The sequence below is a fragment of the Scomber japonicus genome, chromosome 23, assembly GCF_027409825.1.
Source record: "Scomber japonicus isolate fScoJap1 chromosome 23, fScoJap1.pri, whole genome shotgun sequence".
Lineage (NCBI taxonomy): Eukaryota > Metazoa > Chordata > Actinopteri > Scombriformes > Scombridae > Scomber > Scomber japonicus.
The window spans coordinates 6,895,864-6,912,297 of NC_070600.1; the positions used below are offsets into that span (position 1 = coordinate 6,895,864).

The window sequence follows — 16,434 nt, forward strand, 5'->3', positions numbered from 1 at the left end:
AAACAACATGTACGTGTGTATTTGTGGGTCCGCCGCCGCCCACAAGAAGTGACATTTCATTCCTTGGCTGCTGAGGCAAAAAAAAAGTGGAGAAAAAAAAGAGTCTGTTGCCATGGCAACGGCAAAGTCACTGCACGGTGAAAAGTGCGGTGACGCTGCGAAACAGCCTCGGGAGGGGAAGGAGGAACGGGGAGGAGGGGAAAGGGAGAGAAGGAGGGAGGGACGGGGGTCTCTAAAGACGGGGTTAATTGAGTGGACACACAAACAGAAACACACACACACACACACACACCCAGAATTATACAAACTGCTCGTACCTCTTTCATTCACATTCATAAAGTGCCTTGAGGGCCACTGTCTCTGAAGATGAGGGGTAATACAGAGGACACGAACACACACACACACACACACACACACACACATATAAACACAAGAATGTACTATTTGCATGCTCATGCACATTTATACCATCATCAAACAGCTGCCTAGACAAACACACACACACACACACACACACACACACACACACACACACACACACACAAAGAAATATAAAATAAGGGTGTCGTTTGTTGAGTTTGTGAGTTTACCTGGTGAGGGTTTACTGATAACACCACACACACCCATCAACTGTTTAGAATTAGAGGACCATATTAACTTTTATTTGGCTAGAATTAAATTTGAAACAAAGATCAAGTCTCAAATGGAGTCTAGATATGTAAATATTGGTTGCAAAACAGTCATATTTATCAGAAGAGTTGCTTAAATTTCAGATGGAAATTAGCTGGTAGCTAAATCTGCTACAAAGCATCTTTTCTCTTTCTTGAGATTAATGTATATTGTATATGGTCCCTGATATTAATACATTCAAAAATAATAATAATAATATACAGTTCAAATTATGGAATACCATATCCTAAATGTTAGAACCATGATTATACTAAAAATAGTATTTTATTAATAGGCAGCGATACAGTCTGTTTGAGTCAGATGATTTGATGCCATGTTGGCAAAAGCAATGACCAGTATGTTCCAGTATGTTCCAGTAACCAGCTGGTTTTGTCAGATTGCTTTCTGGAACATGATTATCATCAGCATTAGCAGCACTATTTTGATCTAACACATGTTGCCTACCAGTAGTAGCCACAGACTTAAAGAGAGGCGTATAAATTGATATATTAGTTCATCTCGAATGGAGACATACAGAGGTGAATACATTCCACGGACATGATTGGACATTTTACAGTTGGGTGTTAGATTCCATCCAATACAGCACCATGTAAAGAAACCCTGTTAAAGCCTGACAGATTGCACTTTTCACTCTTCAAAGCAGCAACAGTGTGCTCAGACTCTTTCAGGCATGTTTTTTAAAGGACACTGTCAGATGCATAAGCCGGTTGAAGCGTCTCGTCTCAGGCCGCAGTTTAAGCTGAACGACCCTTCCCCGCCTGTCTCAAGGGGCTTTAAACTGCAGACTGGAGGTGACTCAGTGCTCACTGTGCTGACTGACAGCCAGACACTCTCAGTCTAATAGCACATAACTTCACGCTGTCACTGCATCTTCTTCTTTTTTTCTATTTGTCTGCCTCTCTTTGTCTCTGAAGTAGCCTCCATCTCATATCCGGAGAGGAGATGCAATTTTGTCTTCTGTTGTGTCTGTCTCCCTCTCTCAATTTGTTGCAAACACTACGCTTATCTGTCAGTTACTGTGTGTGTGTGTGTGTGTGTGCATTTGAGGAAAAGAGAGAACGAGGCGAAGAAGTGCTGATGGTCCGAGTATTAACTAGCAATAAAAGCGAGGAGTGTGTAAAGGTCAACGCTCAGCTGCAGACGCTAGAACATTTTATTTTACACGCATGATGGATGCTTATGTGCTCTGTGTGTTTGTGTTTGTGTGTGTGTGTGTGTGTGTGTGTGTGTGTGTGTGTGTGTGTGTGTGTGTGTGTGTGTGTGTGTGTGTGTGTGTGTGTGTGTGTGTGTGTGTGTGTGTGGTTTGGCCCAGTACCATTTCACAGAAAATATGCTAGAAGTAGGCACTTTTGTCATGCATGACAGCTCAGCATCCAGGCATGTAATAGAATCAACACCAGTGAATGTAGTAAATGTTTAAAATATCAAATAATGTCTTGAAATAGTTTGTAAATACCATAAAAGCAAGAAACATCTGCTTACTGGTATGTAGACACAGACTTATTAAAAAAATCAGTTTGAAGGAAATATTACATAATTAATACTTAAATAGCTTCTCACTTCTTACATAATGCAGCATTGACTACTTTATATAAAATCTGGAAGGGGCTTGAAATACTGCCAGTGTGTTTATAAATCTTTACATATACATTTCACAGTCTTAATTTGTTGCTGCTGACTTAAATTCTTCCATATATGTATATTTAATATAATATGTCTGTTCAAGCATAATTGTGATGCTAGAGTTAAAGGCGCTCTGTTGAGTTTTTTCTTGTAAACAAAGGCTATTCATTTCACTTTGGCTAAGCAAGTAGCGTCCTCCATTCCTCACTGTGGACATTCTGAGTGGAGACTGTAGAAGTGAGTGGCACTGCTTATCCCACCTCCTGCCCCTCTTGCACTATTATACTATTATATTACCATTATATCAGTCGTATATAAAATGATCTTCAAATGACAATAATATCATTTATCGTGATTTTTTCTGAGACAATATATCGTCCAACAAAAGTAGTTATCATGACAGATCTACACAGGGTACCTTCACATGTCAAATTCAACCAAAAAGTTCCCCACTGTAAGATGTACTCATACATGTAAATACGTGGTTAAATGTAGATAACATGATATCCATCAGCAGGAAATGATTTTGGCTTCTAGTCCCTAAGAGAACGGGCTTTCTTCTAGAGCTTCTGTTCTCTACCAATGTTGAACAATCATGCGTGGAGAAATCCCTGGATCAGAGGCACAGAAACCAATTTCTACACCCACTGAAGCCTCAGTATATTTGGCTTCAGATATTTTTTGAGTTGAGTTCGCAATGCTTCCATTTTCCCAACTGGAAAAGCTCACTCTGCTTTTGCTACTCCAATCCCTATCTACATGTAGAACATGGATGAATGTAATACAATCTTCTTTTGAGGATTGTGAAGAATTATTCAGGGGAAAGGCAGAAAATTACTAACGTTAAAGTAGGGTAGGTGCAGGGAACGCTGCTCCACCAAAACAGTAAATTAAAAATAACTCAGAGAACATATTGAGCATCGCAGCCTGATGAAGCTTAATAGTGACTCTGAGGGTGGATGGCAAATGGAAATTCTCCATCCACGTTTTAACATAGGTGGCCTGATCTCGTTTGTTGTCACGGCTACAGTATGGTGGCCTGTAGCTTGTAACAGCTGTTACCCACCTGCAGCATGCTGTGACAGGCCTCTATAGAAGTGTAAATCAGGGGGATGGAAGCCTGAAGAGGAAGGTACAGTAGACCCCTTCGAGACATCAGAGTAATAATAACAGTGAAATCTTTTCTATATTTTGTCAATTGGGATAAGCGCTCTTTTTTTTTTTAGAAATCTAAAAATGTCCCGCTCCACATTTGCTTGCTGCTTTTGAGCTGAATGTGTGTGTGAGCTCTCAGGTGTGACTTCTGAATATGTTGATTCTCATGTCAGATAAATCCAGGAAGACGGTGAAAGTTTGCTATAATCTAAACTTGAGTGTTGACTCCAAACTTTAAGCTTTTGTTAGGAGTGAATACTACAGAGGGAAAAAAGGAGTACATGCTGGATCCTTCAAATTGTAATCATCACGCCATTAATGTGTCCAAAGTAGATACTGTATGTAGTATATGGATTTTTATGTATTTCTCTCTTCTTCTTCTCTGCTACAGAGGCGGTGAGGGGCATCCCAGTACCCGGCGGGATGAACGGGAGTGGTATTGGTGGTACAGTTCCCACCAGCCTCAGCGGGCAGCAGCTGGCCTCTGCCATCCCTTCACCCACCACCGGCAAGTCCTGGCGCAGCAAGTCTATGAATCTCAAGCACAGCGCCACCTCGTCCATGCTGGCCAGCCCCACGCACTCACCCTCGTCCACCCCTTCGCCCCAGACGCCGGAAGGCCTACAGCAGCACGGGAGCGACGGATCGAAGGTTGTCGGCGGCGGACCCCCAAGGTCCATGCTGGAGAAGTTTCGTCTGATTAACCCTCGATCGGCTTCGCGATCGTCACCGTCCGTGGCGGAGATGGCGCTGCAAGAAGAGGACGATCTGTCAGAGTACGGCGAGGACGGATTGACGCCCATGGGCTCCGTGTGCAGCAGCAGCAGTAGCAGTGCTACAGCCAAGCAAATGCCTACAAAGACATCCACATCCTCCCTCAATGCATCAAGCAAGACCTCCTCTTCTTCATCCCCTTCCTCTTCATTTTCAAAGGGTTCTGCTAACGGTAGCAGGTCCATGACCTCATCCAAAGACAAGGAGGAAAAAAGCAAATCTGGGAAATCTTCTAAGGAGTCTTCTCCACCCAAAGAGGAGCGCGAGTCGTTCGGCGACTCCACAAAGAAGTCCTCCAAAATCGCCAGCCTCATCCCCAAGGGAGGGAAGCCGTCATCGGGTAAAAAAGACCCTTCCACCGGCATCCCTAAACCAGGACTCAAAACTCCCTCCAACTCGACGGCCAAGCCTCAGAGTCAGCCCCAGACTCAGAGCCAGGCCTCCTTAAACAGCAGCGGCAACCTGCGGGGGGGAGAGGGGGAGAGGGCCAAACTGTCAAAAAGCGGACAGGGCGGGAGTTTCTACATACAGCGCTCCACCGGAGGCCAACCGGAGGCCAAACGGACCAGCATGACCTCCTCCACCAGCACCTCAGCCCTGTCCGGGTCTGGTGGGATGCTGGTAGGAGGAGGCGGAGGTGGAGGCGGAGGAGGAGGGGGAGGAAGTGGAGGAGGGGCGCTTGGAGGGAATGGAGTTGTTCAGCTTCCTCAGCAGCAGCAGCACAACCACCCCAATACTGCCACTGTGGCTCCCTTCATGTACAGGTGAGATGAACATGTGTGTTTACTGTTTTCTCTTTTCCAGGGAGGTCAAACATTCATGAGTATTCACTGGAGCACTCTCAGTCATCAGCTGGCATTCCTGTACATCATGCTTTCACCTCCACATCACTTCACAGTTATTACAGAACAAATTAACATCTGCAGCTTGCACTCTTTGCCAAAGCCTATTATTTAACTGCCTGGGTCTCATCTTTGATGTGAAAATCCAAACATTGGCACCATTCAGGAACCCTTTTACCCCACCCCCACCCCCCCTCATCACCTCTCACTCTCTTCATTCAACTGGTGTTATTATGAGGCACACAGTTGGCTGATTTTCTCTCTTACGACAGCAGAGGTAATCCAAGGGGGTAAAAAAAAAGAAAAAGAGGAAGAGGAAGAGCCGCCAAAGTCTCTGGGATGCCTTTGTGCTCAGAGAGAAAGAGAGTTAGGAATCCCATTAAACAAGGCTTAATCCCTCACCCCTTTTCGCTCCCAATCTCTCCCTCCCTCTCTCTCTCTCTCTCTCTCTTCCTCCCTCTCCCTCCCGCTCTCTCTCTCTCTCTCTCTCTCTCTCTCTCTCTCTCTCTCTCTCTCTCTCTCTCTCTCTCTCTCTCTCTCTCTTCTACCTCCTCCGTTGTGCACAGTCAGCTTCGCCACATTGAACGGCGCCTCTTTTTGAGCATTAACATGACTTTAATCCCACACGTTTAGCAAGTTTAAAAATGCTGCCGCTGTTGTTCCTGGACAGATAGAGAGTGATAGTCAGTCAGGAGGACGGTTGTAAAAACACAGTCTGCTCAATCAGCAAAATGGAAATGGAAAAAAGAATGAGCGTGGAAAAAGGTGGATGCATCATCTGTGATGTCACTTGCTAGTTGATGGATTATTTAGAAGCATGACCTTTATTACCACTTACTGGCTTCTTGGGGAACCAGTTTACTGACTGCTGAGACTTTTCTTTCTGATTTTAGGTCAAATTTGTGTTTTTTGGGTCCATTAGAAACAAAAAAGTATGTGGCATGATTATTGCTGGGTATCATTTAAAACATTATGATACCAGTACCAATCCTTGTACCCTAAAAGTGATACCGATACCAATTGAGTACTTCATTCAATAATACCTATCATGTGAATAAAATCATTAAATTGCATAAAATCTCACCACTCCTCCACATCTAAATGATTAGATTTTTACACAAAAGTCTACAAATTATTAATATTTGTTAAATACAAAGCCAGATGAGGTGGCTCGGGCATCTAATCAGGATGCCTCCCGGACGCCTCCCTGGTGAGGTGTTCAGGGCACGTCCCACCAGTAGGAGACCCCGAGGAAGACCCAGGACATGCTGGAGAGACTATGTCTCTCGGCTGGCCTGGGAACGCCTCCGGGTCCCCCGGGAAGAGCTGGACGAAGTGGCTGGGGAGAGGGAAGTCTGGGCTTCCCTGCTTAGGCTGCTGCCCCCGCGACCCGACCCCGGATAAGCGGAGGTGGATGGATGGATGGATGGATGGATGTTAAATACAAAATGCTCAAAATCAGGGAGACGTTTCAATACTGCTTCGATTTATTTCAGTTGATACCTTAAAGGTACAGAGTACTGATACCCAGCCCTAGGCATGAGTTGACCAACATAGTCAAAGGACACAATGGACACAGTTGCACTTTTGGCAAACTTCTGGTTTCTATTATAAACCGTTTAGCACAGGTATGTCTGAACTATTCCATAAAGGGTTCATGTAGCTGCAGGTTTTCATTCCAATCAAGCAGGAGCACACCAGACTTGACTCATTTAATCAACTGGTCTCAGTCTTCAGACAGTTGATTGATCGAATCAGGTGTGCTCTTTGGTTGGACCAAAAACCTGCAGGCACACGGCCCTTAATGGAATAGTTTGGACATGCTTAGTGTAGGTTTAAAGACATGAAACATTTTAATGAGAGGCTTCACTCATTTTAAAAAAGTGGCACAGCTAAATTCATCCCCATATCCTGGAGAAATAGGCTTGATGACACAGATATTGCTGGAAGTGCTAGTTGATGAAGTGCTGTAGACGGCTACACTTTGTCTTCTTTCTATTTAGCCTGTGCTGTGCTGTGCTGTTTACTCCCTACTAGCATTTGCTTCTCAGGATTGTGCTGTGTATCATTTCATTCAATAAAGAGTTTTATTAAAGAGGGAAAAGAATCTGTCAAAGAACATCCAGACACAATCCAAATGCAAAACAAATCCGCTGTTCTGTACAATTCCATTAAAATAGGCTGATTGTGTTGCAAAGTGTCATCATTTTAAATGCTGGCCTGTAAACATTCATCTCCACACATTTAACCTAATTATCATGTGTGGTGCATCGCTCAAACTCCTGTCTGTGCTTCTGATACAGAGTACCTAGACTTACATGTCATCCCTTTACCTTTTCTCCCCCTGAGCCAACATATTTGGATTCCTGTCGTCTCCATCTTCTTCTCCTCCTGCTATAAATGTTTCACTTCGCCAGCAGCCGTCAGCAGGCTGACATAGCGTAAAGGCCTCCTGCTGTGCTGCAATTTTCCATCGTTTTCAGGCCAATTAGCCATCTTTCTCTTGTATGGATTCTCTCCCTCCTCCCACTTGAAGCCCCCGTCTCTGCCAGGCTGAACAGAGCACGCTGGCTGTGTACAACTTTGCTGCAGTTTGTGTGCAGGACTGACCCGCACTGAGACAGGAGGCTGTTTTGCTGTGTCAGTAACTGACTCCTCTGCATCCTGACCTCAGCTGACCTCAACAGTTCAGGGAGAGAGTCAGGAATTATGGAAATACAGTGATGGGTAGAAACAAGGTTGAATGTGGTGTTTCTTTATCCTAACATCACCTGTACTGTTATGACTTCTGAAGGTTGTGAGGAATATTTAAGAATCACTCTTTGTTATATATCAGCCAGGAATAGATAGCAAAACAGTGATTCAAGTAACAGCTTATCAATGTGTCATCTTGAAAAATGCTTGTTACATCTTAAATCCAGACATTTCTGATCCAAACACTGAACTCTTTCTCTCTTTTTAAAAAGTAGCACAATCTACATTAAGAAAATATTACTGCAGCAGCCACATTGCTTTCCCTATCTCTTATTTTGGGTCCAAATTGTTGTAGAGAATATCTCTGTGTCTGTGAATCCACTGAGGTGAGGGATGCTTGCATAAAAAAAAAAAGAAGCTTTTTTACATGAGCTGAAGTCACAAGCTGATGCTGCTGTCGCTAGTGGAAGCCAATTTTTATCTGCAGCTCTGCAGGTGGTGCACTGTGTGTGTGTGTGTATGTGTGTACAGGAGGGCATGAATACTATATACACTAGCTTGAGCTGAGATCTGTCTTTCGTGTGTGTGTGTGTGTGTGTGTGTATGTATTTCAGGATTGTGTGGTTAAAGTGTTAGTTTGCTTATCATGCCTACATGCACATTTCACTGTGTTTGTATGCGTATCATCTGTCACTGTGTTTAACTGTGTTTGTTTGTGTTGCTGATACTCTCTGACAGTTTGTACATGCAGGGTTTTTCACTGTGCACGTCTATGCGTCTGTGTGTGTGTGTGTGTGTGTGTGTGTGTGTGTGTGTGTGTGTGTGTGTGTGTGTGTGTGTGTGTGTGTGTGTGTGTGTGTGTTTAACGCCGTTATCTCTTCAAGTGTGTTGGACTCTACCGTTGTTTCTTCAGATCAGCAAACAAACAGTAGAGCGTGATGCAGCTAGCGGATTGAGGGAGAGAGACAGATATACACAAACACACTCCGAGAGGCACTCGCAGAAAAAAACATTTCATCTGAGACCCACACCTCACCCCCCATCCCTTCCTTTTTTGAGGCTTCCATCTGTTGAATATGCGACTGAAACATAGACTCAGAAATTCAAACTCTTGTTTTACATCATAGAAACACACTGAACAGACTGAATGCAAAGATAAGAAGATACTAAGACTCCTTCCATTACCGGAGTTCATCAGTCTTAAAAAAACTAACCACTCTACAGACTACAATATATTTATATGATGTGTATGTATATGTATGTGTGTGTGAGAGAGAGGTTAAGACATATTGCTATAAATGCACACCTGCAGGACAATACAAATTCTCCATTTGTAGTGGCACTTACACGCATTTATTTTTCAATGCACACATACACACCACACTCTTACACCCATATCAGCACATCCAGGTCATTTTGGATGCACTCAAATTTTTCACTGGTCTGCTGTTCTTTATAATAAAGGACACGCAGGACTGGGGAACACTGCATTGTATTCTCCCATAGGCAAAATACAAGTAAATGGTGTTATATCTGGTGGGGAAAAACATATTTTGGCATAATTGGTTTTAATGGGGAAATATTTGTCCTTAAAAATGTTGATGTAACACCTTTTTCTATACAATGTATTAAAGACCTATTAGAAGTGATATGTTTAAAATAAAACAAAATCCTTGGAAACATTTATGCTATATACACAGCCCAAAATGATCAAGAAAATAAAAATGAAAAGCCAAAAATGTCCTTAATAAGGCATAAAGGTTAACACTGTGCTAAACTAAAGCCAAATGGTGATAACTCTCATCCAAAAAATGATGCTACATTTGATTGACTTCACTTCTTTATTGCAGCTCTTTCTCTGCGTCTGTATTCTAACCGCTGTGTATCATTTCTTCTCTGTACCTTCAGGACATTCTCAGAAAACGACTGCACCATGGTGGCCCCAGCCGACCCCTGCCTCAGCCCCACCAAGGGAGAGCTGGTTTACAGCAAGACAGCCAAACAGTGCCTGGAGGAGATATCAGGTACGACGGGGTCAACACACACACACACACACACACACACACACACACACACACACACACACACACACACTCACACACTCTGCGGGCTCTGCGAATGTGATATTTCTCGGTGTCTGTATGTGTGTGTGTTGGTGAGTGTGTGTGTGTTAACATTTGTCTCTTGTATTAACCCTCTTGTACTGTTCAGCATCTATATTTATTTAATGTTGACCTTCCTGCTGCTGCAATGCTGCTCTACATGTGAGAGGAGCTGTTTAATACATTTTCCTTCAGTTTAGAGTCAAGCAGTTGTACATTATGGATTAGCTGTTCTTTGTAACATTTGAGTAAAAGCAGGCTTCAGGGTGTGCCGCAGCATTAAAGGAAGATAGCTAAAGGGGTTAGCTACTGCTGCGGCTAGCACAATTGAAGTTCGGTATAAGTGTGTGTGTGTGTGTGTGTGTGTTGACTGGGTATCTATTTTTGTTTACTGGGGGGGGGGGGGGATCCCTGCTTCCCTGCTTCCCTGCTTCCCGAATGCATCTCTGCTCGGCGCTGGTTTCACGCAGGGGAAGGGAAAAGGTCAGCGCTGACAGCCGGACACAGGGAGCATCTGTGGCTCTTTGTTTACATCCCCGCAGGCTGCCATCATCTGTTACAATCCCAGTGCTGCGCCGGCGACCAGTTATCTGACACACCATCATCACAACATACATGTCCAGTTTATCATTTTCAGCCTCATCACAGGAAGACTGGAGTTTTTTATCCAGAGCCTTTCCCTTTAACTCTTACATACTGTTCGGGTCCAATCCGACCCATTTTAACAGCTGTAAAAACACCACAAATATCTTTTACTCTGAAATTTGATGACTTTTCCTGAAGTGGCCCAAAATGCAGAAAAATTCGAATATTTTGCTACAAATTTGTGTCCATTGAGGCTGTTCTGGGTCAAATATGACCCGCATCTATGATATGTCTTTTAGTGAAATGAATAGTTAATAGTTTTAATAAGATAGTAGTTATGAGGATTTCTTTTTATGATGTAGCAGTGGAGACTGATGGCTCTAATGGTTCTACAATAAACCCCACAGTTTCATAAAGGTCTTCAATAAAAAACATTTCAATCATTATTGCTATGTTATATTTTCATGTCTTAGGTAAAATAGGATATGATATTGTGTGATAGTAGAATATAAATTATTCATCAGTCAGATCGACTATTGATGCTTTCTAAACAGATCTTTGGTTCAAAATTAGCTATTGACACTTTTTATGAGGTGATTCTTAGACTGGGTCAAAGTTGACTGAGCGATGGTGTAGAATGTGAACAGTATGTAAGGGTTAAAAGTAGTACCCCTTGGGATAAGAGGCTAAAATCACTTACAAACAGGAACACGCTGCCTCTCGATATATTTAAATTTACGATCCCATCCAACTGTTATTGTCATGAAACCCATACGGCCTGAAAACAACTGATTAAAATCAAAACATAGTGTTTGTTTGCGAGAAGGAGAGACCGCAAACGTCTTCATTGTTCTTTAATTAGAGCCAGAGTGCATCTGTACGCTCTGAGCTGCTGCAGCTGAGAGCTTTTTGAGATGGAGGGATATTCAGCGTTGTTTGAAGGAGCTGCTAACCACAAACTTAAAGGAGCATGAGAGGTTAAAGCAGCCACCACACCATCAAAACACACTCACTGACACAGCTTTAATTGCTTCTGGGTTTTTGGAAATGAAGCCTACAAGTGTCACAACTCTTCTTTTAACATAAAAGATCATTTAACTGGTTCAGATTTAAAGGGTGGATATCCTCATTTGGGATAAAACTCCTTTATTATAATAATATAAATCATAGAAGTCGAAAAATAAGACGTCAAGTTCAAGTTGGACACAGAGGGACTGAAAGCCTCAAACAAAGTGCAGCGTGCACAAACAACAGCGTGTGATTACAGGTCGGCAGCGGCATTCCAGAAGTTTCGCTTTCGGGTCGCGGCTTTACCCCGGGCCGTCATTTGGAGGCTAAAATTAGGCCGCGGTGCCGACCGTCCCCTTTGTTTGGTGTCCATTTCAAACACTTTGTCATCGTCGCACGTTCGTTTCGCGCTCGTTTCACATCCTTCATTTCTCTTCCTCTCAGCGAAGAGGCGGAAATCTGTCTTTGAGGAGGAAAGCCGAGCGTGTGTGTGTGTGTGTCTGTGTGTGTGTGTGTTTGTGTGTGTACGGCTTCCACATGACAAACCTCGCTCATTTTAAATATAGCGGCTAAAGCAACTTCAGTAGTAGCAACTTCAGCAGTGGGGTTATCTCAACATCAAAGCCGCACACTGTGATTCTCCTCTTCAACAAACATGTTGATAACATCGCTCACACTCTCTCACTCACTCAACCCCAGTCACTGGCAGTGTAAACATATAGGATCACCTTAATTATGGTTTCTGAGGCAACCGCTTCCTCTCTGTACTAGCTGCCGGTAACCAGGCTTAGAACATGCGTGGAGGACAGCTGTGACTAATTGCGACAGGGCTAATAAAGTCTGCAGTGATTGATGGGAATATGTCGGTTCTGTGGACTCATTGTTGATCCATGATAAGCTACATCTCACTGTTTAGCTCCTCAAGATAGCATTTAATTAAGTCAGGCGGGTGGCGCGGGTGCAGCAGGGGCTGCAGGCTTACAGGTGCACTGTCCAAACAACTCACTGTCACATTGTGAGGGAGAGAGATGGAGAGATGGAGAGAGAGAGAGAGAGAGAGAGAGAGAGAGAGGGAGAGAGAGAGAGAGAGAGCGAAGAAAAGGTGTGGAAATAGGAAATAGAAGGGAACTCAATAGAAAGTAAGAGAATGAGAGGGATTAAGAGAAATAAATGATGATAAACAGTGTAAAGGAAGGCTAAGAAAGAGAAAGGAGAGAGAGAGGAGAGAGAGAAGAGACAGAGAGAGAGAGAGAGAGAGAAAGAGGGAGTACTGCAGGCTGCATGCTGGAATGAGCAGGCAGACCGAGAGCTATGTGAGCCCGCTCGCCGGCTTCACTCTCTGCGCCGCGAGGAGAGAGAGAGAGACCGTCAGAGAGTCAGAGGGGAGGCAGGAGAAATGTGGCTTCGAGGAGGTAATTAAAGGAGAGACAGAAGGTAGAGGGAAGAGAGATAACAGTGAATGAAAAGAGGCTGTCGTTTCATAGGATAGCAAAAAAAAAAGAGAAAAGAAAATAGATAAAGAGAGAGAGTGCAGAGAGGGAGCGCAGAGAGAGAGGGAGGAAGCAAGAAGAGAACGTGTTACAGCGAGGAAGAGGGAAAGAGGGAGATGTAGCGATTCGTTCATCCACGCCCCTGACTGTGGTGAAGGAAGAGGAGAGGAGCCAAGAAAGACGGGAGAGAGAGAGACAGCATGAGGACAGGAGAAGGAGCGGAAGAAAGAAGAAGAAGAAGTAGTGCGTGCGTCTGGCTCAGCGTTTGACCAGAGAGTATGGGCTGGCTCGAGGATGGATCTGGATTCTACCTGCGTGCCTGAGAGGGAGCTTTTCTCTCCCCTCCTGCTTTCCTTCCAGCATCAGAAGCCGGGTCCTCGGTCCTCAGTCGGGGAGGCGTGGGACTCGGAGACACATCTCCACCTCCGGTTCCTCCATCCTTCCTTCCCCTCCGTCCGCTCTTATCGGCGACAGCGCAGCCGAGATGAGAAACGGAGAGGGACGCCCAGGTAGATCCACTCACACGTATAGTTTCACTCACTGAGCCCAGCGGAGGTCGACAAGGTAAGCCACGAAACGAGAGAGAGGAGGTGAAGCGGGTGAGCAGACATGAAGAGAGGAGCGGAGTTTTCGGTGTATCAGGGAGGCAGCCCTGCTCGACGGCCGCCCCAGCCTCTCCCTGACAACCTCAACCTGCGGATCAAACAACGCTCGCTCACGAACCTGACCCTCCTCAGCGATGGCGAACAACGGGTCTACTCCTTCGAGCTCAATGAACCGCCGCCGGCGCCTTCTCGCCTTTCTCAACCTCAGACCTCTTCGTCGTACTCCTCTTCCTCGCAGCGTGCAGGAGGCAGTCTGCAGGGGAGCCCCAGAAAAGAGGCTGTAACAAGGGGCGGAGGGGCACGGGGCATCAGAGCTCGATCCCTGTCGCTCTCTCTCACCAAAGTGCTCTCTCAATCGGAGCACTCCCTCATCCCCGTGCCTTGGCGGTGCAAGGCGGCGGGCGGGCGTCCTCAGCGGGCCTCGTACAGCGGACACCCGCGCAGCACAGAGCCCTCACACAAGTCCAGTGAGGACGCGGGGACGGACGAAGATGGCAGCAGCGAGCGTTCGGATGAGGAGCCGGCGAGCGCGGCGGCGACGAGCAGGGGCGGCGGTGGCGGTGGGAAGCAGGGAGGCAAGGAGAAGGACGGCGGGTATTGGGCTGAGGAGGAGGTCTCGGGGGGAGGTCCTCGTGAGGGGACAGCTCAGCTGGATAAAGAGGTGATCCTCACCATGCTGGGCGACCTGGAGCAGGTGCTGCACAAACAACCCCGTCCACGTAAGTCCACACAGCCTCGGCAAATGCCAGGAAATCAGATCAGATACAAATGACTCAACATGAAAGGGTTACCATGACAACACCACAAACAGGAAGTAAAATAATATATGTTGCTTTCACGTAAGTTAAGATTTGGTTGAAATAAGCAAAATTGAGGAGATGTGCCCTCAATAAACTGGTTATTTAAATCCTCATGGTGGGGAAACATATTTTTCAGAGCATCCTATTAGCATTTTAAGACATCATTAAAAAGAAACTTGAGGCCGGGCTATACGATCACACACACACACACACACACACACACACACACACACACCCTCATCCATGCATCCTCATCCACAAAACATTTACACAAGCAGCAGCAGCAGCAGTTTGAATCCACGGACACAGACAGATTAAAAAGAATTCTCTAACGCATCCTTTCTGTCACTGTCACAGCCTGTAAATGAGGCGCTGTGTGTGTGTATGAGTGTGTGTGTGTGTGTGTGTGTGTGTGTGAGTGCAGCTCTAATGGCATGCAGTTAGGGAGAGTTCACGCAGCATGCTTTATGTCAAATTTCCCATCATACAGTACAATGATGACGAGTTTTCAGAATCAGCACCTATCTCCAATACCTAGCTTTGATGTCACATAGGGGAAAAGGGAAGAGTGAGAAAGTGGGGAGAAGAGGAGGAGGAAGAGGAGGAGGAGGGGGTTCAGATGATAAGACAGACTGTTTTTTCACCCCGTTGTGACAGCTGAAGACGATTATTGTGACTCTACAGATAAAGCAAAAACTGCACAGCACAGCATTGCCAGTTTTTAGCAACGAGCACATTTATTGCTGATTCCTGGAAGATTTTCTTTAAGCAGGTGGAGGCATGATGCAGCATAAAGCAGCCATACCTCCACATTTAGAAACTGAGGAATCAACACGTCCTCTGCTGGCTCGGCTTTCATTACTCGCACCTCCTTCACTGCCGCTGAATCACAATGTGATCAATAGCTTATTATTACACCTTTCTCTATGTGTGTGTGTGTGTGTGTGCATGCTTATCGCTGTAAGTAGATATACAGGTGCTTTTTTTCCACCTTTTTTAATGCACATGAACAGGTGTGAGTTTAATCCAAATAACTGAGAATCCAACAACATCCTTAAAGAACTCTTTGACCCTGTCCAAGTTGGCTTTGAGAGGATCCAGCTGCTGGTCGTATTTAGCCTCGGGGAGCAGTTGTCGTCGATTCGTATTAACAAGCTCTCAATGTGCTGCAACGCCTGTTAGGAAACACATTCAGCAACAGGGCTGTAAAACCACACACGGATACATCTATCTGTGTGTGTGTATGTGTGTGTGTGTGTGTGTGTGTGTGTACGTGTGAGAGCTGCCACACTTGGAGCGTTGATGACTGACAGCCAAAGCTTCGTTAAGGCTGACAAAATGCTGCAACGAGGATAGAACTGCAGTCATCTCTAGTTGTGTGTGTGTGTGTGAAAGTGGGTTGGTGTCCTTCTGTGTGTGTCTGTGTGTCTGTGTGTGTGGTGTGTGTGTGTGTATTATAATTAGATGCTTGGGATTGGTACCCTGATAGTATTCAGCTGGAGCGAGGGGCATCAGTACCAAGCTTCCATGCATTATTGAAAGAGAGGGGGAGAGAGAGTGTGAACTGGCACTGAAGCGCCCACTGCTACAGTGTGTGTGTGTGTGTGTGTGTGTTGTGTGTGTGTGTGTGTGTGTATAACTGTGTCAGTCCCAAACGGCAGTCATTTGCATTATGTTGTGTCAACTCTATCTGGAGCAGCGTTTGTTCTGCACTCTTTAAATGTGTGGTTGTGTGTGTGTGTGTGTGTGTGTGTGTGTATGTGTGTGTGTATATACCTTCACTACTTCTGTGCCCTTTTCAACCCCCCCATCCCCTCCCTCTCCACCCCTCCAGCCCCCTGCTGGGCTGGTATCAGTTTGGCTGCTTCACAGGCTCACCGGGCCAGGAGCTGGACAGCAGCTTTGAATCCAAATGAATGTTTTGTGGCTTTTTCTCCCTCTGCCCTCTCACCTCTCTGCAGTGTTCAGACATTGAAGTGGAAACACCAGCTAAACATGCATATAAGCAGCTGGGTGAAAAGAGGATTTAGTCTTTTTTTGATCCACAAATGACTGCTGAGTTTAGA

General features: G+C 45.2%; 1 protein-coding gene across 1 annotated transcript in view; it reads left to right on the top strand.

Moving 5' to 3' along the window:
* Nucleotides 1–4,280: 4,280 nt before the first annotated feature.
* The window catches only part of nav3 (neuron navigator 3), a 90,962-nt gene continuing 78,808 nt past the window's right edge, over nucleotides 4,281–16,434 (top strand). Inside the window, exons 1-2 of the mRNA XM_053313731.1 lie at nucleotides 4,281–5,006; nucleotides 9,687–9,802. Coding sequence (XP_053169706.1) covers nucleotides 4,426–5,006; nucleotides 9,687–9,802 — 697 coding nt within the window. The 5' untranslated portion in view covers nucleotides 4,281–4,425. The remainder of the gene's footprint in view (nucleotides 5,007–9,686; nucleotides 9,803–16,434) is intronic.